Consider the following 22692-nt stretch of genomic DNA (forward strand, 5'->3'; position numbering starts at 1 on the left):
ACAGAGCTTCAAGAACACTTGTTATTTTTACAGTATCAAATGACTTGCTCACCTTATGTCCTTGAACAGATTATGGAAGCTGAAAGATTAAATATTAGATGACCACTTTACAGAAAATACATGTTGAATGAAGAATCCCTAAACAAAATATTGCACAAAAAAATTCCACTGCATTCCTAACATTTGTACTTGCCACCTGCTTGGCCAGAGTGGAAGAGACACTTGTGAACAAATTGTTCAATAAAGAGGTTCGGGGATTCTTTTTTTTTTTTTTTTTTTTATTAGATTGAGAGCACCCAAAGCTTCCTTTTGCTGGTGAGGGGAGTGAGGGATAAAGGGCAAACAGCACACAAACACCAAACTTACAGATGCAGCTTGCTCTGGCAGGGAGCAAGTGATGATAAGCTGAGGGTGAGGATGCTTTGTGTGCTCCTGCAGTGACCCTGGCAGGGAGCAGCCGTGGCTGTGGGTGAACAGAGTGTGCAGGTGGGAAAAAAACAGAGGTGCAGGGTTTGTTTGTGTGCTCCTGTACAAGAGCATTGGTGTGAATTTTTGTGTGCTTGTTTCTGGGAGAACTGGAAATAAATGAGGCGAAAGAGAAGAAAAAGGGAGGGAAAAAAGTGTTGGAGGATGTTGGAACTTTTGGTCTCCAGTCATGGCATGGAAATGTATGAACACCATCTGCAGCACAGTCTGAATGGAACTTAACATCATCATAATGACAATTAGAATAAGTTGGGAGGAGGTGTTTGGTGTTTGTCATATGAATATTGATAAGTGCAGTAGGTCCCTCATRAAATATTTCATTAGGTACCTCACCAAGTATTTTCTCTGCATTTACCTCTGTTCCCAGTATTTACATGTGTGGTTTKAAATCTAATTTCTGAAGAGAAGCTCTTGCTAGTGTTAACCTCCAGAGTAACCAGCATTTACAGGAGTTCAAACAAAGCATCAGCAAGGCTAAAAGAAAATTTTAACAAATTCAAGCAAAATATAGGGAAGAGAGGATACTTAAAACAAAAATATGCATTTTCAGCATTGCAGTTGATGTTGCGCTTCCTCTTGCTGTCTAGGTGTGTATGTGCTTGTGAACATATGTAATGGGTGTCTGTGGTAAATGTTTTTCTCAGTGCCCTGCTGTGGGATGTGGTGACCTGAACAGTGCGCAGCATAAGAGAAAGCAGATGTGTTCTCAATTGTAATGAAAATACAGTTTGTAGGGGGGGTTTATACTTTTTATTTATTACAGTGTCAGTAAAGCTCATTAAAGCTGGTTTGAAAGACAAAAGCAATTCAATGGCTATTAAGTAGATCCTGTTGTTTTATGAACTTTGGGGTTTGGTTAGTTGAGAATAGTTTATAGTGCCAGGCAGTGTTATTAGGGGCCAGACCATCAATGGAAAGGCTTCTCTGGAGTGATGACCTGTCCTTCCCCTGTGGACATTCCCATTGATCTCAGATCCTCAGGCTCTTACACTGGAATGAGGGTGGAGCTGATGCTGTGAGTGCTGCCCTATGATGGAAGCTTAAAAATCTTCATCCATGGCAGAAATACCTTGAGACGTCTAAAAGTTTCTCCCATGAAGGTCCCAAATTGGGATTTCCTTGGGACATGAGCGTTGCCTCCTCCTGCCTGCAGCATCTGGAGCTCCCACCAAGGCTCTGGTGTGTCAGACCCTGTGTTTGTGGTGTCACCGAGACTCTGCCCTGGCACAAGGACACGGTGCTGGTGGTGATGCCTTAACAGGCTTCCCTAAAACAGAGGATGGACAAAATTCAGAGAATCCAAAGCAGTTCTATTTATTGCTGGGCCTTCAGGGCCATTCAGGGCAGTCCCAGCCCACCCAGGGGCTGCACCCACAATGGACAATGGCTCACGGGTTTTTCACCCTTTCTCGCTTTTGTCCATTTGCACATCGGGGCTGAATCCTCCAATTGCAGCTGCAGCCAATGCAGTCAAAAACTCCAACTTGGCTCCCCCCAATTCTCTGTTGTTTCCATCTCTTGGGGCCTGGCACAGGGAGGTGTCGTTGAGTTTGGGGCTGCAGAGGAATTGTTTTTGTGTAAAAATGGGAGAGCAGCACTGTCTGTGGAGTCTGGAGTTAACCGTTGAAGAATTACAAGGGTACAGAGGCATGGAAATGGAAAAGCTGAAATCCTAAGGCATCAATGGTAGTGTCACAATTACAGCCACGTTGCTGCAGGGGGCCTGGGGAGGGATAAAAGCAGAGCAGGGGACAAGGAAACAACCTGAACCAGGCTAAACTGCTGCTCTCTCTGTGTTCCCTCTCTGTGCAGCTCAAGCCGGGCCAGAACAGCTGCCGGGACAGCGACAGCGAGAGCGGCGAGTCCAAGGGCTTCCACCGGAGCAGCTCCCGCGAACGGCTCAGYGACGTAAGTGCAGCTCCTGCAGCTCAGCAGCTCTGCTTGACCCTGCTGTGGGCTCCTCAGGGGTGGAAGTCAGAGCAGGATTTGATTCTGGGATGGTTTGTTGCGAARATCTCCTTCCCTTTGGTGGTTTGGGAGAGGAAGGGGTAACTTAGGTCTGCCTCCCTGGTTCAGTAAACTTCTTAAAGTTCARTACAATGTCTTTCTGTGCGCAAACACTCAGTTCTTTGGAAACAGTTGAAGGCCACTTAATGAAGTTAAAATGTTCTGCATAGCTGAGAAGTGAGACGGCCTCTTTTTACCCCAAGCGGTGGAGGAAAAGAATTTATTTCTTTGGGCTGCACCCTGTCTGTGTGAGAAGTGTTTGARCATCTAGAGAGACTCAGTTGACTTACAGATAATGAATTGATATAACACAGCCAACAATAGCATAAGCTCTGTTTATCAGAGCCTTTATTGCTCTGCCTGAAGTGCTGTGGAAGGAARGGCCTGGGCTGGCAGCTCTGTGGAGAGTGTTTTTCTCCACGAGAGAATTCTGGTCATTCACCGGGTGACACGCTCGAGTTATTCTGGCAGAGCAGCCACCACAGAAACCTTTCTGTGGCTGCAATTAGATTGCTATTTATTATGTGTACCATCACAATCCTTGAGTGTTTTATTCATGGCTCTGCATCCTCTGGGCCACACGCTTTGCAACACAGAGTATAAAGGAAGCCCTGTCCCAAAAAGAGTGTCTAAATTGGGGATTTTGTAGGTCAGAGCCTTTGCTGGTAAAAGCATGGATAGCTACAWCAGTCAGCCCAATTTGTAGCAGCCAGCAATCTGGCCCTGCTTTTAACTAACCCACATTTTGGAAAGGGGGATTTTATCGATAGCATGTCTGCGCAGATTTGGATGACAGATACCAGATGGTGTCCTCTATAGGCCAATCCAATAAAACTGAACCGAGCAGGCATTAAAAGAAATACCTTTGTAAAGGATATATTTCGTCGTGCAAATTTGAGCCTGAAGGCACACAGCTAGCAATTTTTGCTGAATTGTGCATATCACTGGAACAGATGCCAGATTTTTTTTTTTTAAATTTTTTTTCTGTGAAAGTGTGAAATCTGTAGCACTCTCACTCCACATCCCTTTGTCACATTATTTTAGAGGTCCATTTCTTCCCCAGAGCCAGCCTTTATGGGTTGCATTCAGCTGAGCACTTCAGAGGATGCCAGCTGAGGTCAGTCTCAGGGCTGGGAGGTCTCTTTGGAAGAGGGAGAGGAACCCGATGAGGCAGGAAGGAAATGCTCTGTCCAGGTAGCAGTGATGGCAGCCTGTCACTGTCACCATCCTGGCTTCCCTGAGCCCTGTGGCAGCTGGGAAGTCACTGCCACCAACTCCACAATTACACAGCACCTTCCAGCAAAAGAATTTCACAGCTCCTTACAAACATGGTTTTAATTTGTCTTTGTCATTCCCTTRCAATGTACCGAGTGGAGAGCTCTGAGGTTTATTTGGCTTCTCAGCAGCTCACAGCATTGCAGGGCCAGACCTGGCAGGGAGAGCAGGGTTCTGGTTCCCCTTCCACCCATCAAATCCAGATTTTCTCTGATGTTTTTACGATGCATTTCCATCCATCCTCCTGTCTCGGCTCTGTGGCAAATTAAACGGAAACAGAGAGCAAATCCAACTTCCCCAGTGCACCCAAGAGAGGACAGAGGGACTCACAGGTTGCTCAAAAGGAACATTATGTAAATATATGTGGAGATGTATATTTTAAAGTGTTATACATAATTTATGTTTTGCTYAATAAGGAAAGTTCCTTTATGCTTTGATAATTCATTGAAATACAAGCGTGTCCCCCTGCTCTGGCATTACCAGTTCAGCTGAGGTTTGAAAAACATGCAGAAGGCAGCTTTCMTTGTGCCTGGGTCTGTGAAGGCCTTTCCCAGGCTCCTTTTGTTCAGAGCTACCCATCCCATTTCTTCCTCTCCCAAAGTCACTTCAGAGTGTAATCCCATTTCTCCTTTTCCCAGTCAGTTCAAAGGTGCCCATCCCATTTCTTTCTCTCCCAAAGTCAGTTCAGAGCAGTCCATCCCAATTCTCCCTATGCCAGACAGTTCAGAGTGTACATCCCATTTTTCCCTCTCCCAGAGTCAGTTCAGAGTGTATATCCCATTTTTCCCTCTCCCAAAACCAGTTCAGAGCAGCCTATCCCAATTCTCCCTCTCCTAGTCACTTTAGAGCTGCCCATCCCATTTTTTCCTCTCCCAAAGTCAGACACCCCTGAAATGGGGCCTGAATGGGCTGAAATGATGGCTCTTTCCAAAGTGCCAGTGATATTTCCACTTTCACATGCAGGGGAGCCTGGTCTTGAACCCAAACGTGCATCCAGAGCTTAACAAGGTTATTTTAAATAGTATCTTTTGAAGAAGACAGTTGTCYGATGATACCCACCAATTGCTGTCTAGAAACAGCTCCAGACAACAGAGCCAGTTTTCTCTGAAGGGTTGTTTTCTGTTTCTACAACTATTTTCTCAGGAAAAAAAAATCAAAAAGTTGTGTAGCCAACAGCACATAAAACAAAAATATAAAATATTGCAGGCAGATTAACCCTGAGGTCAGAGAGCACATTTTGGCCATGAAATAATGAATCTCCACTATTGAAGCCTGACAACACTGTGAGACAAGCATGGCTCCTGTATGGAAATGTGGATAATGAATGAAGGGCATGTTCTCAGGTGGATGATCCATTTTCCTGCCCCCAGTTTGAGCAGSCTGGTGGAACAGRGWTGTCAGAACTTCCCAGGCCTTAATKCAGGGCCTGAGTGGGAGCTGGTGACAGATGCAGAGAGAGGCAGAGGGATAATGAATATCGCGCTGCAAACTGACATGKCAGTGGCTCCATTCCCTCCCCTGCCAGGCATCTTTCAGCACTGCCTGTTGTAAATGTACCTGCAGCCCGGGGATGATGCAGAGTGATGCAAAGTGTGTTCACAAGGGGAGACCCCTCCCCAGGCTAACGAGAGCCAAGCAGGTCGTTTGCAGCATTTGCRAGAGGTGGGCAAAAATGAGAAGATAATTTCATGAAAAGACCATGTTAAACAGAGACTTTCCTCGTAATGATGCCTGAAATAGCATCGGGCAGTGGGAAGGGGGATATCCTCAGTTCTTGTCAGATGTAATGCCAGTGGGACTGATTTCCATCAGTTCCTCTCTTTGTCCTCGCCTGGCACACGTGTGCACACACCCACCCCTCTGGGAAAGAATGTAATTAGCAGAGAGTTTGACCRCTGCTAAATTAGGGATAGTGACTGCTCCAGTGCTCCAGTGCAAGCGTGTGGCAGTGCCCTGATCCAGCTCTCCCTCTGAATTTCATAAACCCATGGCTCTCTGCCTTTCTCCCCTATATGGGTTTGTTTTTTTTTTTTTTTTTTTTTTTTAGGAATGACAACTTGTTTTTTCCTTTATGGGCAGAGGTAGCTCCAGGGGCCTAAAAGAGAAATTGGAGAGCTGCTCCTCCTTTATGGATAGGGTGCTGTAGTCAGTTTAATCTCATCAAAATCTTGCCAGTAGTAGAATTCATTTTGTTGAGATCTTGCTCGGAGACAAAATGGCAGYGCTTTCTCTTTTGCTCAGCTTGGAGCTCAGTCAACTTGTTTTCCTGATCTTTCCRTATGAATTTATTTTTAATTGAGTCCTCCCTCTTTGGAATAGTCTTTGGCCATGTTTTGCAAAACAGCCAGGAGATTTACTTGAGGAAAATATGAGAATTGCAGCAAACCTGGATGGTGAATGCACTGAGTATTTGGGGGTTCAGCCTCCTCTTTGTTGATCAAAAAGCCTGATTTTTTTTTTGAGAAATTTCTTTGGAGCACATTCCTAAATTCCTGCTCTCCCTGATCTCAGCCCTGCCTGCTGCCTCTGGTGCTGGTTGCAGGCTTTCAGTGAGGGATGAGCAGGAAAAGCCTCTCCCACATGGTCAYGGGGTGGGATTCAGCACCTCATCCACTCCTGCTGCAGTTGGCTCCTTTCTGGAATGTTGTTCCAGTTCCCAAACAGGGAGTGGGACAGGAATCTTCCCATTTGTCCCTCCATCAAAGATGTGTCCTTGGGCTTTCATCAAAGCTGCTGCACTCTCCATGAGTGCTCCCCTTTTCCCGGTGCTCTGTAGCTGGGTGCTCCTCCTGGGCTGAGGAGGGGCACAGGGAGAGGGTCACAATGAGAGGGTCACTGTGGGATGGTCACAGTGGGATGGTCACAGTGGGATGGTCATTGTGAGGGGGTCACAGTGAGGGGGTCACATTGAGGGGGTCACAGTGGGATGGTCACTGAGAGGGGGTCACAGGGAGAGGGTCACAGTGAGGGGATCACAGTAGGATGGTCACAGTGGGATGGTCACAATGGCATGGTCACTGTGAGGGGGTCACAGTGGGATGGTCATTGTGAGGGGGTCACATTGAGGGGGTCACAGTGGGATGGTCACTGAGAGGGGGCACAGGGGAGGGTCACAGTGGGATGGTTACTGTGAGGTGCTCACAGCCAGGGGGTCACAGCGAAGGGGTCACAATGAGGATGATGTCCTCAAGTGCTCAAGTCCCCAGCCTGCCAGGTCTGCTGCTATTTTCTTTAGCACAAGATGTGTCCATGCCCCTCCAGCAGTGCAATCCTGTGGGATTGCCACATGGTAAAGAAACCAGCTCATGCTTTCACCCTAAACACCTGATTTTTTAAATTCTTTTGCTTCCCAATCCTCCCACCTGTACAGAACCAAAGCCAAAGTGAGGGACAATCCTTGGGCTCTGTGCTGTGAAATCCTCATTGCTGAGGCTGTCCCCGTAACTCTGGCAGTGTGTGGGGTGGGATGGCAGGACAGAGCCGTGTGTGAGCTGTGCCAGGGGCTGATCCCCACCGTGTCCTGGGCTTTGTGTGGCTGCGAGGGTGGGGCCGTGCCTGTGTGCCCGAGGTCGGGCGCTCCGACGCTTTGTTGCATTATGTTAATTCCTCGGCAGCGCAATCAAATCCATGTCGTAATTAAAGCTGTCAGTTGGAAGGCAAGCCAATCGCCAGGAAAACACAGCATAACAAATGAAGTGAAATGATTCTGCGTGTAGCTATACAATGCTTCGCCAGGCATGAAATTAAATAAGTAATTTGATGTTGACATCAGAAATTGAAATGATACCCACTGTTCCTTCATTCAGTCAGACCTGCATAAACAATAGCCAGAACAAATATGTACAACACAGTCTTTCTCCCCACCCAGCTCCCCGAGTAATGCACAATATATATGCAAAATGGGTATAACTGTGCCTTCCAAGACCTCAAGGATGTAATTTTCTTTGGTACACAATAAACTAATGCTTACACGAGGGTTACTACATTTTTGCTTCTGGGCCAAAGTTCTTCTCTTTAAGAAAGGATGGGAAAAAAAGAAAAAAGAAAAAAAAACACCACCAAAAAGAAAAGAAAGAAAAAAAGGAAAAGAAATAATAACAAAACCAGAACTCAGTCAGTTTTAAGCAAGTGTGTTTTGCTGATGGGCACCTGACGCAGGCTTCTGCTGGTGGTTGTGTGAATGTCAAATGGTATTTCTGATGTCCTCATTTGCGAAGGGTTTTGSAAAGTGAAACCGTTACCTCTATTATAGGCACACTTTATATAAGAGCTATAGAGCCAGCCAGTGCAGGATCACGACTGAGCATGGGCTTGTAAAGCTGCTGGTGCAGTTGGTGCCGAGGCTGGGCACGGGGTGGTGGGATCCTTCCGCTGTTGGGAGATACTCGAAAGGTGAGAAGCTGTCTCTGCTCTGTCCACGCACAGCTCACAGCACACAGAGTCATCCATGCATGTGCAACGCGGCCTTTCATACTCCAATTAAACACAGTTTGCAAACTGCACTGTCCATATGCAGCATGCAATGTGTGAAGGGCAATACTTCCATCCAGCAAACTCAAATTCCCTGAAAATGCAGTTGTCCGGTGAAAGTCATTTGACTGCTGCATTTCGACTGTCCTCCCATGGCCATTGCAGCATCGCTTTTGAAGGAATGAAAATATTCAGTGGGAAATATTTTGTTTGCTTATTCTTCTTTTCTTCCTCTTTATTGTTTTGTTTTGATACTCCATCCTTCCAAAACTTGGAATAAAAAGCAGACTAAAAATTACACACAGATGCAGAATGCAAACTTTGGAGCTCTCAGCCAGTAAAGTAAGTTTTAAAAACTGTGAGTGAAAGAGTGGGACTCACTTGGCATCTGCACTTAGCTGAAACAAAAGTGGTTCTGATGACTGCACGTGCTGTACTTTGGGTAGAGATCCAGATTAAATCAGAGTAGTTTAAATGGCAWGAAGCAGAGAGCAGGATGAGCGAGGAGGAGGATGGTGAGTGCAGGGTACTGAGCAGGGTGTGCTGCACCCACGGCTGCAGGGCCACAGGGGCTCCCAGTGATGCCTAAAATCACAAACCAAACAATATGAAGATGATAAAAGGGGTTACCTTTAATTTACACCCTCCAGGTGCGAGTATGGCAAAATGCACACATGATACAGGACTTCAACAGTTTTATAAATTTAACAGATTAGCATACTTTACAGAAATCATCCAGTKGAAGGAACAGTTAATTAAGTAATCCCCCCTTTGGTTCTGTGAACACTGAAGCTCTCCCACCCCCAGCTTCTAGCTCCACATTTATTTTGTCTACGATATATGGAAAAAATAAAACATTCTTGGTTCACTGCAGAGGCAAGACTAAATAAGATTCCAGGAAGGTTAGCTTACTGTTCGAAAATCTGAAAGGGTATCAAAAGTATCAGAGTTAGTTAAGGAGCTGTATAACAATATAATAATCAAATCTAGAGAGCTACAAATATGTGAAAAATATATATAAAGCAAAAATCTTTTTGGCATCACCACAGTAGGGCCTGTGCCCACGGAGGGCTGTGCCCAGATGGGAGCAGCAGCTGGACTGGGCAATGGCCAGGGCTGTGCCAGTGACCAGGTCATTCCAGCAGTATGGACACGGCAGGGAAGGCAGAACTGGCCTGGTCACCATCACTGGGACCAGCTGGGTCTGCTGGGGTGGTGGTGGCACGGGGAACTCGAGGCCCCAGAGCAGCAGGAGTGGGACAGGAGGGCTTTGGGATGTGGTTGTTATTGTGGAGCTGCCCTTGCCCTGTGGATTTGCTGTCCAGTGCCTGTCCCGGGGCAGGGCTGATGCCAGTTCAGGGTGTGCCCAGGCTGGCCAGAGCTCCTCTGCAGCTCCTGGGTATCCCTGAGCTGTGTCTTCACCAAAAGKGAGGCCGTGCTGGGGAACAGAAATGGAAATTGAGCTTGAGAAGTTGCGCACTGACTACACAGAAGGTTCCTCTGCCTTTTCTTCCTGGGATTGCCCATCCCGTGATGGAACAGCCTGACCTGGATTAGCACCGAGATGCTTCGGGCTCCCCCATGCCTCTGAGAGAACCTGCTGTGTAATCCCCATTGCTGAGATGAAAAACTAATGAAACAAAACCCTTTATCTCCTTAATTSCTGTGAATACAGAGGTTGTGATCGTGTCCCACTTAAACTGAATTTCATGATGGTTTTTTTTCATAAAAGCATTTACACAAATTGATTATTTTCCATGGTAGTAATATTAGTTTTAATTACTTTTATAGGTTTGAGTTTTGAAATCTATTTCACACTGTAGATATTTGCTTTTTCAGTCTGGGAGTTTTTGTTGTTGTTGTYGTTTCTAAATCCTCGGTTTGTCAAACAATGTGGACATCCAAATGGGAAATGGCAGCGACTGCATTCTCCAGAAAATGGTACAGTGACTGAAGCGGCTTCTCTGTGCCCACGCGTTCTTTACATTTCAGACTACTAATTATGTTTACAAAATGTCTCATTTTAGAAAAGCACTATGTGTGTACTAACCGGGCCCTTTCGGGAATAAATTGGCAAACAGGTCATACACTGAAAAAGTCATCCAAACCCACCGGGCTTTTTGTTTTGAAGTCAGCCCACTTTTTTTTTTTTTTCCTTTTCTCCCCCTCCCTCCTGCCCCTTTGTGGCCACGAAGCCGAGGAGCTGGAGTCCAGGGCATTGAATGTCAGCATGTCAGGGAGGCTGGTTGATGAGTGTCTGTTTAGTCTCAGTGCAGGGCGAAATGCCATCATTAATTCATTACCCAGCTGCCTGTCAAATAAATTGCCAATTACGTCCACCGCAGAAGCTCGGAATTCGGTAAATAGCACGTTACCGTCTCCGAGTCGTTGAGAGATGTAAAGGGAAAAATTAAGCGGCAGCGTGTTTGTTTCAGTAGCGGATGACAAGGGGCAGGRCGCCGGCGCTGTGATGCGGCGATGAAAGGCTCGCCAAGGGCCGGTAACGAGCTGCGCGGCTCGGAACGTGTTAAAAACCATCGCTGACTTTCCACTCTGTCTTTGTGTTTTATTGCAGAGCTCAGCTCCTTCCAGCTTGGGAACAGGCTACTTTGTAAGTGCACCTCCACTTCTCCACGCGTCTCTGAGCTGCTCGCTGTTCCTCGGGCAGGAGTGCCTTGGGACACGGCAATGTCCCCCCAAAACTTCCTGCACCCTTTTTATCTCTCCCTCCACAAATGCACTCTATATCTTATTACTATATCTTATTGCTATATCTCATTACTATATCTTATTGTTCTATCCCATTGCTATATCCCATCCCGTTGCTGTATCTCCAACGTGGTGGTCACTATTCTCTTGAACTAATCAGGTGTCATGTTAATTACTGCAAAAGTTTTGACAGCATTTAACTGACAAAATTTTAAATAATATATAGATTATAATTACAAAATTATAGCAAATAAAATGAGTCATGGTCTCACCAGCTCTCTGACATGAGCTGGTGGGATCTCGATTTCCCTTTGCAGCAGTTCTGGCTGATTTGCAGATTTTAAAAAGCCCACTGTGATGTTTTCCCTCGTCTCCTGTGTACCACAGCCCAGAGAATGTRGCACAGGGATTTCTACCTGTTGCTTAAAAGCCTCGTGGCTCACGGCCACTCCTGGAAAACACAGAAGTTATATTTGTGCCAGATTAGCACTTTATGTCCTGAGAAGCAGATCAGTCCCCAGCCGGTTTGAACATTGATCAGTTTTTTTTTTTTTTTTGGTTTGTGATTTATTTGCATGCACCTGTATTGATTTAACAGTCTACATTCATACCATTCTGTTTATTCCCACGTTCATCAATTTACTCTTTAACACAGATAAGTTTGGGAGTTAAAAAAATGTTTTCCAATGCACTGCTTATTTTCTCCCAAGATTTGTATTTAAATTGCTCAATATCCTGTTTCATTTGTGACTCATTCTGTATTCTCCAAGCCCATCTTTGCTGCCTTTATAATAACTGTAGGAGAAGCAGAGCATTATATGTGTCCAAAAGCAGGTGGGTAAAATGCAGCAATCCCATTGCATTGCTCTGTGAGGTTATCAGGATAATCAAAGCCTGCTCCTATCTTTTCATCAAACTCTGGGGAAAAGTAAGCTCTGTGGCATTCAATTACATGATGGAAAAACTTAGTTGTGCTCTTGTCACATTCCCAGAGAGTCATTTCCTTCTATTAGTACATGGTGAATTTACTCTTTTGTCATAGAGGTCTGTGATCCTATAAGAAATTTATGGGATTAAATTGTCTACGTGTGGTCTCACAAAAATTGCACAAAAATTGCTTAACACCTGGAGAAATGCTGGAGTCCTGCTGGATTTATGTTGRACTTCTGTACAAACAGAACATTCGTGCTGCTGCTGGTGAGGTATGAAAAGAGCATCCTCAGTTGAAAAAGTTCTGTGGTAGTTGTTCTAATTATACCAAAGCCCAGATCAGAGTAAGGTAAGTTGTGAAGCAGAAAAACAAGCTGCTTTCCTTTTCTCAGCACTTGCCCTGGTTTGTGTCATATGTGTTTTTGACATGGCGGGGATGAAGGCAAAAMCGATATCAAACGGCTCGATGTTTATTTTGAATTAAAACTGAACCTTGAATGTCTTTCCATAGCTCAGGATGAATTTCTTTCCTTTGTCTGGGAAAATTCCAATCATGTGAGCTCTTACAGACATGCTGGGCACTGGGGCAGATCTGAGATGGGCCACAGGGCTGTGAGATGTGTAAATGAGCCTCTCTCCSCTCGCAGCGAGAGCTGAACGCACACGACTCGAGAGCGGTGCTCAGCCTCGTCTTTAGGCAGCAGAGGTAACAGAAGAGAAGCCATCTGCTGTTCCCTGCACCATACTGTCTGTGGGTTGGTCCACTAAAGTGAAAATCTGGAAGGTGTCAACATCCCCTCTGCTCCAAGGGAAAGCTTGAACGTTTCCAGCTCTCCTGAGTGAGGGATTTAGTAACAAGAAGAAGCCTGACATCTTCTAGGGCCAATGTATTGGCACCTTAAATCATTCCAGTTTGGATCTGTGTAGGTGGGGGAGACATCCCTTGTTGGTGCCATTAATATGTTTAACTGAGTTCTTCCTTATCTGTAGTCACAGCATTAAGCTTCTTTAACTTTATTTTTTTTTCTCTCTTTATTAATAGCCAAATAGGTAGAAAATGTTCTTCACTTTCCATCTTAAAGTTGTTTTTACACTTGCACAATCTTGGATGAAACATGAAGGRTTTTTTTCCTCCCTTTTCACTTTGGAAAATTGTTTTTAGGATTATCTTGCTTGTTGTTTTAAAAAAGTCCATACCCTTATTAACTTACATGGRGCAAATAAAACCCAGATGTGTTTTGCGGTACCAGACAATGAGAAAAATGCTCCAGAACGATCCAATTAGCATGTGTTTCTGATCAATGCAATTACTGTATTATCAAAGTGCAAAAGAATATGCACTTGAATTGACTTCTTTTTTCCAAAGCTTTTAACTAGARAAGACTGTTAGTTTTTGTGTTTGGTGCTAGCCTGGAACATCAAAACGGGGGTCATTGGTCTCAAATACAGTAAAAATAACTTCCAGTTTAACAGATAATAATAAAGCTCTGGSCCTTGGAAATGACTGAATGTATGACTGTGAAATATTATGGACTGCAGCTCACCAGAGGGCACGTAGGAACCAGGTAGGTGGAAATGGACTGATTGACATCTACTGCAGGGGGAAGCAGGTTTTGTTCAGAAATGAGTGAACACTGAGGAATGGATTAAATAGCACATATTTGCTGCTTAGATCCAAGTATTAATGGAATCTTGGTGTGTTAAGGTCATGCTACCTGCCTGTAAAGATTCTATTGTCCAGCTTGGGTTCCCTTTGAGAACCAKGCTTGTGGCAGGCTCTTGGGTCTCAGGGGTGATGGCTTGTGTGTCTGCAGTGTTTGTGGGTGCTGTACATGATGCAGCAAAGCTAAAATGACTTTTAAATCCTGTTACTCTATAGGGAGTCTCTTGAGATCACTGAGTAAGGAAACATTTATAAAGCTGACRCTTCCCAGTAAAACAAAATCGTTCTTCTAATACCCCTATGATAGCTCCATCCTAGTAATTCATTGTGTACTTTCAGCAGTGAAAGTGGTGAAGGCTGAAATCTTACCTGATTTTGTACCCTGAGTAGTAGAATTTCTGAGTGCAAAGCTGCTCTTGCTGCCTCTCACAAGCGCTCCTGGAGAAGCAATAGGGAAAGGGAAGGTGCTGTGTGGAGGGCATTCCTGCAGCCTGCTTTGCCTCTGGAGAGGATTGGAAATACCCATCAGGTGGTTCAGCCTAAATCACACCCAGCTGGGGTGATAGAGCTGACATTAATTAAACAAACTTTGTGACAAGGTGCCTTCAGAAAAGCAGGACCAGTGTGAGTGGCCACTGAAGGAGTGGTGATGGTGTAAAGTTGTTGTGGAGCTCTAAATACCCCTACAAAATTGATTTTCAGGTAGGAAAAAGTCTCTTCTACTCTTTTTACAACTGTGAATATGTTCTGTAGATTCTGTACAAAGACACTTTCTTTGGAATGTGTTTCTCCAGTCTTGGTGTTCCTTGTCAGAGGAGACACTTTCCCATCCTTTTTTTCATGATATTAAATCAACTTAAAAAAAAAAAGAGGTAAAAATCATTCTAATTCTCTTGTAAACATTCTGTGCTGGCCTAGCTTTGTTGCTTCCAATGGGATCAGTCCAATCTATGATTGGTGAAGACGAAAAAAATTCAGACATGCTGTTAATATTGGTGCACTCTAAGAAATCATAACTCAGTACTTCCTGGAAAACCTCCCAGTTGTCTTTGATTTTTTTTTTTTTTTTTTTTTTTTTTTTTTTTTTTTTTTTTTTTTTGCATTGCAAATTGTCATTGTCTCTCATCAAAGACAGATTATGAGGTAGATTACATCTCATCAAGATGTCAGATCCAGATAATTGGAAGGTAGTTAGAATTTTAGAAAAAAATCACCATCTTTTTAACTTTAACAGGAAAGCTATTTGAATTATGTGAGTTTTTAATGTTGTCCAGCTGTCCTAAGATTTCAGGAGGTTGAGATGTCTTAGAATATGGTTGGAATTTGTATAAAAGTAAAGCTTTTTCTCTTACCTGGCTTTGAAGAATGGTTTTTGCTCATTTGTGTATCTTGAACCCAGCCRAATTCATGTTAAAGTAGAGAGTGGTTGATTGGTTTGCAACACAAAACAGAGCRGAAATAAAAACCTAAGTTACTGAGWTTTTTGCTTCTAAACAACAGCCCTGATTCCCAAAATTGTCAGGTTCTTTGGCAATCACACAGTTTCTCYGTTTTTGGCAACTTATTTCCATTTCCTTCATGGGTCTGCTTCTTGAGTTTTTGTGGCAGTTTCTGAGTGTTTTCTCTTCCTCCTTTTAACATTTATTTTTGGCTAGCAGGTTTTAGGGTTTTGGAGGTATTTTTTTTTTCTCAAATACAGAGAAGTTGTGAATTGTACAGAACTGGGTAGAATTTGGCAATAATCCCATGATGGAGAAAACATTGATAACCTAAAAAAAAAAGCTAAAACTGTGCTTTGCACATGGGCTGGTGACTCAGACAAACCTAAATGGTGAGCACGTTCCTAAGGGCTCTGGCTCATCAGTTGTGCTCTCCAGTTTGGCCCGGGCTGGGTTGGGTTCAGCAGATGTTTTCGGGGTTACAGCGCTGTGTGGTGTTGCATTGTGTTACTCAGAGCTCCAGAAACCAATCCCAGGGAGAATGAGCAGAGCACCAGTGGTGTTTGGTGTGGATATGATGGAAAACCAGGCTTTGGCCTAGATAAGGACAGCAATTTCTCTGTGCAGTGGGAGTGATTTCCACCTGAGACATGATCTTACAGAGGAATTTGTTACACCAGCACATTCTCTGACAGCCCTTCAAAGAGTTCATTTCACCTCATTGTCTGGTCCATATGGTCTGGCAGAGATCCTGAGGAGCTGTGCTTTGTTCCTGGAGGTGCTCAGGTTTGTGATGTTGATGACTCTTCTTGGTGAGAGGGTGGGAAGAGACCCCAGGAAAGTACAGTGGGACCCATTGGGTTCCRGAGGGCAGAAACAGATTGGATCAAAAATATAATTTGACAAGGGTTTAATAAATCCAAGCAGCTAAAGCTGCAGAAGGGATGCAGGACTTTAATCCACATCGTGAGCACAGTGGGTTGGTAAATAAAGAGCTGCTGTTCTTGCAAGTGGGTTAAACTGCTCAGTTATTTTTTATGCTTGACTTTAAAATTTAAACATATAAGTGCATTTTGCTGATGTAAAAGTGTGTGTCCATCTGAATTACCCTGAGGTCCACAAAGGCCCTACTCAGTGGCACCACACCTCAKACTGTCACATCCCCTGTGAATAGAGTTGGAAAGACAATCCTTGTTATCYTCTGTTTGGCACTATAAATCACTGTTAACGAATCCTAATTTGCTTAGTAGGGTAATGAATGATCTCCAATTTTCTCACTGTAATTAGTTTTACCAACTATTATTGTGAAGGGTATATTGAAATCCATTTTAACTTCACTTTAAATTCTCCATGTGCCCATTCTTAGCAGAAGTGAAGCTGACAAGAGAGGTTATGAATCTTCTGATAGTAAATTCAGATTGAAGAAAAGTGGACAAGATCCCCAGTAGAAATCTCTCTGTTGGCTGTAATTACTCATTAGTGTTTGTAGCCCTCAGTGGAGTGGATTTTGTGTGGTGCACTGAGACCCAGCAAACCTGGTGTTTCTTCATCTCAAATCTTTTAGGTGCTGTCTTTTGTTTTCCAGGAGCCATTAAAAATGCAGTTTATTCCAACTGCTGCTGTAAGGGAGGCATCACCATTGCCAGCTAAATACATTGCATGTAATAAAGTCTAGCCCAGGTCTATTAATTTTAGCATTTATAAACTGTAGTGCTGTTCCTGGGGAGAGCTGAGACTCTTTAATGAGTTTGCTAACAACACAACCAGCAAAGCAAGAAGAAGAGCAAGAGCAGCTGCATTTGCAGCATCCTGCTYGTCACAGGAAGAACAATTGGAGCAAAACAACAATTTTTGAAGAAGATTGTGTATTTCACATATTATTAACTCAGTATTTGAGGAAAGCTTAGGCAAGCAGGATAAACGACCTGGGCTGGAATTTGGTCGGGGCAGATCTCTCCTCAGATAATTTTCAACAGAGATGGTGAGGGTCCAGGTTATTTTTACAGGCCTTCACAATGGCATTTCCTCATGCACTGCAGAGCCCTGCCGAAATGCACGCTCCTGCTTTTTAAATAACATACTTTGAATTTAAAATATTTATCCCTACAACTCTTCTTTGAATTGTGTGGAGCTGTGCTGTCCAAATATTGAAGAAGGAGAGCTGGGCACCACAGCAGTTTCTTACCCAACCCAGCAGATCAGATTTCAAAACCTCAAATATTTCTGCTTTGTTCCCTCATTCCCTCATCTGAAACACAGATTTTCACCCTCAGTCTGAACAATGAAGTTTCTTTAATAACTTTATAGTAATTTCTTTAGGACAGTCCCCAGATAGTTCTGGTGGCTCAGGAGGTGATATCCCCAAGGAGTTGTCACTCACAGTTGAGCAGAGTGTGCTGGCCTGGGACTTCTTTCTCCTTGCCCAATCCCACTTGCACTTCTTTGTCTTTCCTATTTTATTTGTTTGTTTGTTTGTTTGTTTGGGGTTTTTTTGTTTTTTTTTTGAATGGTGTTACATTTACTGCTCTTGCCTTTCTTCAGCAAGTGCTTCCAGCTTGTTGGTTTCTTTTGCTTCTGCTTCTGTGTGTGGTTCCTCCCTTACCTTGTTGGAGCCATCTTTTCCCCAAGGATTACAAATGTAGTGAATTGAGACATCATAAGAAAAGAAAGGGTGAAAGCAATGAAGTAAGAGGYTTTATGTATTTGGAAGGCAACATGAAACTCTGCAACTTTGTTACTGGCAGAAAGGGGAGTGCTGAAAGTTGTTGGTTAAWAACTTCATTTACAGTTTAAAATGCTGGAGGCATGCTTGGGTTCATATTTTTGGTGCTRTTTCAGGTGAACTTCCTTAATCATTTTTTTTTCCAGCAAAAATCAATTTAGAAAAATCAAGACGTAATAATTTATAGGCAAGTGGTTAATTTAATAATTTCTTCTTCTGGACATTTTAAGATTCCTCTAAGTAGAAAGATTTAAGATTTGCTGTCAGTCTAAGTTTGGTCTGGAATGCTCTGTGCTACATGTGGCTCATGTCTGCTCATCAACTCCTGCAAAGCAAAAGGATTCTTTTTGTGTTTCCCCTCTTTCTCTTTCCCCTGGCACGTGACACAAATTGCAGATGTGAACCTGAATAATAAAGGATTGCTTCACTGATTGCTAAACATGCATTATGGTGCTTTTAAACTCATTTCAGGTCATCCTACTGCAAATTAGTTTGATTGCAAGTAGTTAAGCTGTCACACACAGAGCTTCTGTCTTCCAAGGGTCTCTGTTTGGGATCATTGCAAGAGGATGCTCGGTAGCATTGCCTGCATTGTGTGTTCAGTATTTTGGAGGAAAGGTAGTTTTGGGTTTCTAGAGGACATTCTGTATGATTYTGTGCAATGGRAAGGGCTGTGAATCCCTCAGTGGASTGCTGCAGTGGGTTTGTGTCATGTGTAAAGGGGATTGACCACGTTCTGTACAGCCCAGGAGCCATTGTGTTCTTGTTTGTGATCTTTGGAACTTGCWGGAATTTGTTTGTGATGCTTGGAACTTGTTTGGATTTGGAATTTGAATTCCAGTCCAGTGGAAACAGCAACACTGGACTGTTCCTGTTGCRAATTTTCTGGTGGTGTTTTTGTTTGTGGTGAGATTTTACTCAGTAAAATAATTTTTTTTTTTTTTTCAACTATGTGCTGTTAATGAGCAAACCTTGYAAGGCACAGCACAAGAATGTGCCTTGCATGTCACAACACAAGAATTTATAGATCAGCACACCCTTACACAAAAAAGGGTTATGGCAAAAAAACATTGAGGTAGAAAGGAGCCAAGAGGATAAAATGTGGTGATTTCCCTGGGAAGGGGGTTTGTGGTGCTTTTTTGGGTGGGCTCTGTGTGGGGAGGGTGAGAGGCTCATCCTGGGCCAGCAGAGGGGAAATGCAGAGCTGCTCTGCTCACTTGGTCACTTTGGACATCACCAGTGGGGTCACTGTAGTGGCTGATAGGATTACTGTGGAGAAAGAAAATGCAAAAGGCTGCAAGGAACCAGCAGTGAGCAGTATGGATGGATGGATGAATGATGAGGAGAAGCCATGTGATGCTATTATTCTGATGACAGTACCCATCAGCTTTTCATTTTGCCATTTTCTGAGACATGCAGTATCTCCCTCTCTTATATTTTGGAAGAACACATTTATTAATTTAGGCTGCATCACTTTTTTTTTGGGGGGTTTTGTTTATTTTTTTTTTAAACAATAGGCTTTTTTCTTCTTGCAAAATTTGCAAGGAAGAAAATACTGAGATGGTAAAGTCAGGAAGAAAACACTGCAGTAAAACTGCAGGCACTCAGTTCTGAAACTGGCCAAAGTATGACTTGTTCCTATGCGAATGAGTGATGGTAAGGTGAATATTTTAGGTTATTCTTCTTTTGAAGGTGAATATTGGGTTATTCTTTTGAGTCCCTTGGAGGGATAGCAGGCTTGTACCTGAAGCAGAGAACACATCTCCTGATTGCAAGAATTAAGGCTGAATTTCAGAGAAAAGAGTCCAATCCCCTTTCTCAGCCTTTTATGTCAGAACTCAAAATTGCTGTCTGATAAAATGTAGGACACCAGATTGAATTACTTCATTGAACCACTGCTGTCCCCTGTTAATGGTAATTGCACGGATATAGCGGTCTTTCTTGGCAACATCTCAGATATTTACCTCCCACTGTTTTTCAATTCAAACCTTTGATGAAAATATTCCCAGTACTTCTTTAAAGCAGACACCCAACTGTCTTTCTTGACAAAGGCAAGGTCTTTAAATCAGATCCTGACAATTTGTGACACAGCAGTCTATCTAAATCACCTTTTACCTATGTCTCTGTGTCATTTCCTGGAAAAAAAAATGTCCATCAGAGGAAGGTTGCTGAGGGCTTGGTGCTCAGAGAGTCTGTGCGTGTGGCAGCACCGAGCTGGAAGATTTGTGTGTTTGTTTCGGTGGAAGTAATTAAATGAAGGCTTGTAAAGTTGCGATGCATGCTGTAATGGTTCATTAGAAATATTTGGGAGTACTTTGTCCATAAGAAAATGATTATTAGGTTATTGCTGTTCTCAGACCRTTAGGAAGCCAAGGTTTGTTATGGCCTTTCCTTCAGCAATGGTAAATCTGTTAAAATAAAAAAAAAAAAATAAAATTGGTAAATATTTTTGTCTTTGCTCCACCTGAGGGTTAATGTGCATTCAGCTGGAGCAGCTTATTCACCTCCTGAAATCTCATCTCTCTGATGCTGCGACCTCTCCCTGCCAAGGAGGGATGTGATGCCCCACTCACCTGCGCTGCTTTGGGGCCACTGTGCCTCAAAATGCTGCTCTCACACCCTGCACTCTGCATGTCTGAGCCCTTGCTGCCTGCCTGGGCTGCACAGGGGCTGCTCACCCTGCTGCAGGCTGTTCCAGCACATCTCTGCCTTCCTGAGTGAGCTATTGGGACGAACTCAAGGTTGGCACACAGTATCAGTGCCCTTGGCCATATTGTGTAGCATCACTGTTAAAGAATTTATGGGATAAAACTGTGAAACTCAGTTGCCTGTGAATGAAAAGAAAGTGGTTTCTGTGAGTATTTGATATGAATTTTTAGCTGTTCATTTTATGTGGTGGCCTATATGAAAAGCAGCCTTCATCTCAGAGTGCCTGCCTGTGTGTTTGCAGAGTACTGGACAAACAGATTTCCAGCTATTTCTGTAATAGAACTTTATTCTGTTAATGGCAGTGACTAATTGTTCCACCTGAGCAGATGAGAAGAGGCTGCTGTTAAAAGGCAGAACAGATTCCTTTTAAAATAAAAGACCAGGAGATAGCTCCATTAGCCAAGGAGGACTTGCTGTCAGGGGTGGTGATGAAAGGTGAGCTTGGAGGGGGAAAAATAACTGTTGTGGTGAATGCAAGGGCCAGGCTGGTTCAGAGAGGGAAGGTCATGTTTGGAGTGGCATCACTGCAGCATGTGCTGGCACCTGAACCATTTGGGAATGAAAGGAACCTTTCAAACCAAGTGCTGGACTGGGGTGGATCAGTGAATGCAAGAGGAATGTGTTGAAGCCTCAAGGGATCATTTCTGGCTCCAGGTGTAAGGGATTTCATGGTGCACAGCTGAAAGAAAAGAAAGTGATTTGAGATTTTAACGCACTTGACAAAAATCCTTCTAGTGGAGATGGTTGTGCAAGTTCAACTTCCCTCTGTTGTGATGAGGAATGGAGAAGGGAAGAGAGCTGCTGCCTCTTCTCCTGCTTCCGTGCTTTGGATTTCTCAGGTGGCTTCTGAGGATGGAAATAACAGATTCTAGACAAGCAGTCTGATGGCATTGCCACACTTACAATACCCAGGTTCTGCTTTCTTTTCTTTTACGGAATATGACATTAAATACAAAAATTTGTGCTACTGTAGTTTTGCACAGCAGCAGTAGCCCCAGAAATTGTCCCTCTGCCCCCCCTGTTTCTGTAGATGTGTGCATGGAGGGGTCGGAGATTGGGCAGCACAGAGAAGAGCAACGTGTGCAGGATTTTCTGAGAGCCCTGATGCTCCCCAGTCCATGTGCAGGGAGATCACCCACACCTGGGGCTGAGCCCTGCTCCTCTCCTCCCTTCCTGTCCCCTCTCCTGTGCAATATTCACATCTGGCTGGCAGGGCTGTTCTCTCTGGGAGTGGTGGCCGTGCCAGGGCTGTCGCTCTCCCAGCAGAGAACGGAAGTGCCGACAGCCCCAACCCCGAGCTGGCACATCCCTGCAGGCACCTCTGCAAGCTCCCGCTCTTCTGCTGCCTGCTTCCAGCTGCCAGCTTGGAAGAGGAGCCTGGGATGCTGTTAAACACCACYGAGGACTTGTTTGCTCCCTCCCCGCTCCCCCTTCCTGTTGAACACAAACTGTGAGAAGTCCAAGAACCGCTGCGGTGCCAAAGAGAGCAAAATTACTTACAGCTGGTGAGTGCCACCTGCTCCTGCCCAACTTCAGCCAAAACAGTTTCCTCCCCGGAGTGCCCTGGAGTGGGGAATCCAAAAGCTGTTCAGAGCAGGCGATATTTAGTGTGGATAGGGAAGAGGCACTGCAATTCTTGCCTGAGAGCAGAGCGTGTGACGCAGGAGGTCTGTAGGACTGATGTCTCTCCTTTCCTGTTCCAAGCTCCCTNAAATAAAATTGGTAAATATTTTTGTCTTTGCTCCACCTGAGGGTTAATGTGCATTCAGCTGGAGCAGCTTATTCACCTCCTGAAATCTCATCTCTCTGATGCTGCGACCTCTCCCTGCCAAGGAGGGATGTGATGCCCCACTCACCTGCGCTGCTTTGGGGCCACTGTGCCTCAAAATGCTGCTCTCACACCCTGCACTCTGCATGTCTGAGCCCTTGCTGCCTGCCTGGGCTGCACAGGGGCTGCTCACCCTGCTGCAGGCTGTTCCAGCACATCTCTGCCTTCCTGAGTGAGCTATTGGGACGAACTCAAGGTTGGCACACAGTATCAGTGCCCTTGGCCATATTGTGTAGCATCACTGTTAAAGAATTTATGGGATAAAACTGTGAAACTCAGTTGCCTGTGAATGAAAAGAAAGTGGTTTCTGTGAGTATTTGATATGAATTTTTAGCTGTTCATTTTATGTGGTGGCCTATATGAAAAGCAGCCTTCATCTCAGAGTGCCTGCCTGTGTGTTTGCAGAGTACTGGACAAACAGATTTCCAGCTATTTCTGTAATAGAACTTTATTC

The 22692-nt window shown here is 44.2% G+C and overlaps 1 protein-coding gene across 1 annotated transcript in view; it reads left to right on the top strand.

Moving 5' to 3' along the window:
• The window catches only part of LOC130584086 (autism susceptibility gene 2 protein-like), a gene marked incomplete at both ends in the record, with an annotated part of 153896 nt that extends 141313 nt beyond the window's left edge, over window positions 1–12583 (top strand). The window contains 3 exons of the mRNA XM_057383847.1: window positions 2299–2394; window positions 10814–11065; window positions 12525–12583. Of these exons, the coding sequence (XP_057239830.1) occupies window positions 2299–2394; window positions 10814–11065; window positions 12525–12583 (407 nt within the window). The remainder of the gene's footprint in view (window positions 1–2298; window positions 2395–10813; window positions 11066–12524) is intronic.
• Window positions 12584–22692: the final 10109 nt, after the last annotated feature.

The sequence above is a fragment of the Malurus melanocephalus genome, unplaced genomic scaffold (genome assembly GCF_030028575.1).
Source record: "Malurus melanocephalus ecotype Western Australia unplaced genomic scaffold, MMel_1.1 scaffold_666, whole genome shotgun sequence".
Classification (NCBI taxonomy): Eukaryota; Metazoa; Chordata; class Aves; order Passeriformes; family Maluridae; genus Malurus; species Malurus melanocephalus.